The sequence below is a fragment of the Priapulus caudatus genome, unplaced genomic scaffold (genome assembly GCF_000485595.1).
Source record: "Priapulus caudatus unplaced genomic scaffold, Priapulus_caudatus-5.0.1 Scaffold435, whole genome shotgun sequence".
In the NCBI taxonomy this organism is placed as follows: Eukaryota; Metazoa; Priapulida; class Priapulimorpha; order Priapulimorphida; family Priapulidae; genus Priapulus; species Priapulus caudatus.
Window position 1 is genome coordinate 144,138 of NW_014577496.1, and position 1,505 is coordinate 145,642.

A 1,505-nucleotide genomic window follows, 5' to 3' on the forward strand; every position below is an offset into this window, starting at 1 on the left:
CTGCTCGCAGATATTTGTAATTGCAATCGGAAAGATGCTGATGATGAAACCGAGCCGAAATGCTCACGAGCAAGCTGCATTCGGAATCTTTCGCTGCCAGTGCGACCGGAATTAATGTGAGACTTAACGTCGTGCAAGACCTAACATTTGACTTAACGTCGTGTGAGACTTAACATTTGACTTAACGTCGTGTGAGACTTAACATCGTGCAATACCTAACGTTTGACTTAACGTCGTGTGAGACTTAACGTCGTGCAATACCTAACATTTGACTTAATGTTGTGTGAGACTTAACGTCGTGCAAGACCTAATGATTGACTTAACATCATGCGAGACCTAACATTTGACTTAATGTCGTGTGAGACTTAACAGCGTGCAAGACCTAATGATTGACTTAACATCGTGCGAGACTTCACATTTGACTTGTCGTACTTGACTTACCATCGTGATTGACTTAACGTCGCGTGAATTTGCCTCGCAGCATTCCGCCGGGCACGTCACCTGACCTGAAGGATCTCCTCTTCAAACTACTGAAGAGAAACGCGAGAGATCGCATCGAGTTTGACGACTTCTTCAACCATCTTTTCATCCGACAGCAATCGCCGACCAAAGCCAGTATGTACCTTTGTGCTCTCACCAGGGTAAAAAATATACGGGAGCGATGAGCGATTCGCTCTTCAAACCTCCGAAATCGCTCCCGTGAGGCTCAAAATAGCTCCCGTAACATTTTTGACGGGAGCTATTTTTTCCATAGACTTGAAAAAGAGCTCCCGTAAAAAAAAAATTTTCCCTGGCTCTCACCTTTGCGTCCTTACGGGCTCTGTCGCGTGCGCGAGCGTGCGGTCGGTCCCTGCGTATAAAGGTCGCGTGCTGTAAATGCCACGAGTGTTCGATTTAAAGACGGATGTTTGTTTCCGTAGAGGTGGCTTCGAGCTATTGAATCACTACTATCAGTGTTGTCACTGCTCTTTAAATCACTCGTCTATTAATTGGAGGGAAATGCGGAAGGTGACCTTTGTAAGCAGGGGCCCGTTCTGTAACGGTGACCGGTAATACAGGGTTACCTGTGTATAAGGGCCTCGTATATAAATGGACAGCACCGTTTGGAAACGACAACAACAGATGACGTCGCTGCACCTGTAATAATTTGGCGATTATCTCACAATTAATCATCTCATGTTATACGATGGCATCTCGTGACATCACTCTGAGAATCGAATCATATTCAGTGTCCAGCATCCGATCGATCGAATGCATTTGTAAATCAATTCGACGAATTCGTCGAGACCTTTGGAATTAGGTTCGCCGTGCACGTCAGCGTGTCGTCGCCGTGGCAACGCTCGTTAGCAGACTTGCGCGCGTGAAGCGGAGGCCTGTGCCGCCGGCTCTACGCGACACAGATCCCTCCTCCTCCTCCTCCTCTTTCTCCTCCTCCTCCTTCCACATCCTCCTCTCCCTCCTCCTCCTCCTCCTTCTCCTCCTCCTTCTTCCACATCCTCCTCCTC

The 1,505-nt window shown here is 47.8% G+C and overlaps 1 protein-coding gene across 1 annotated transcript in view; it reads left to right on the forward strand.

Annotated features, from left to right (window-relative positions):
• LOC106810364 (serine/threonine-protein kinase unc-51-like) overlaps positions 1 to 776 on the forward strand; it is a gene marked incomplete in the record, with an annotated part of 40,383 nt that extends 39,607 nt beyond the window's left edge. Inside the window, 1 exon segment of the mRNA XM_014813687.1 lies at positions 482 to 776. Coding sequence (XP_014669173.1) covers positions 482 to 665 — 184 coding nt within the window.
• Between the last annotated feature and the right edge of the window lie 729 nt (positions 777 to 1,505).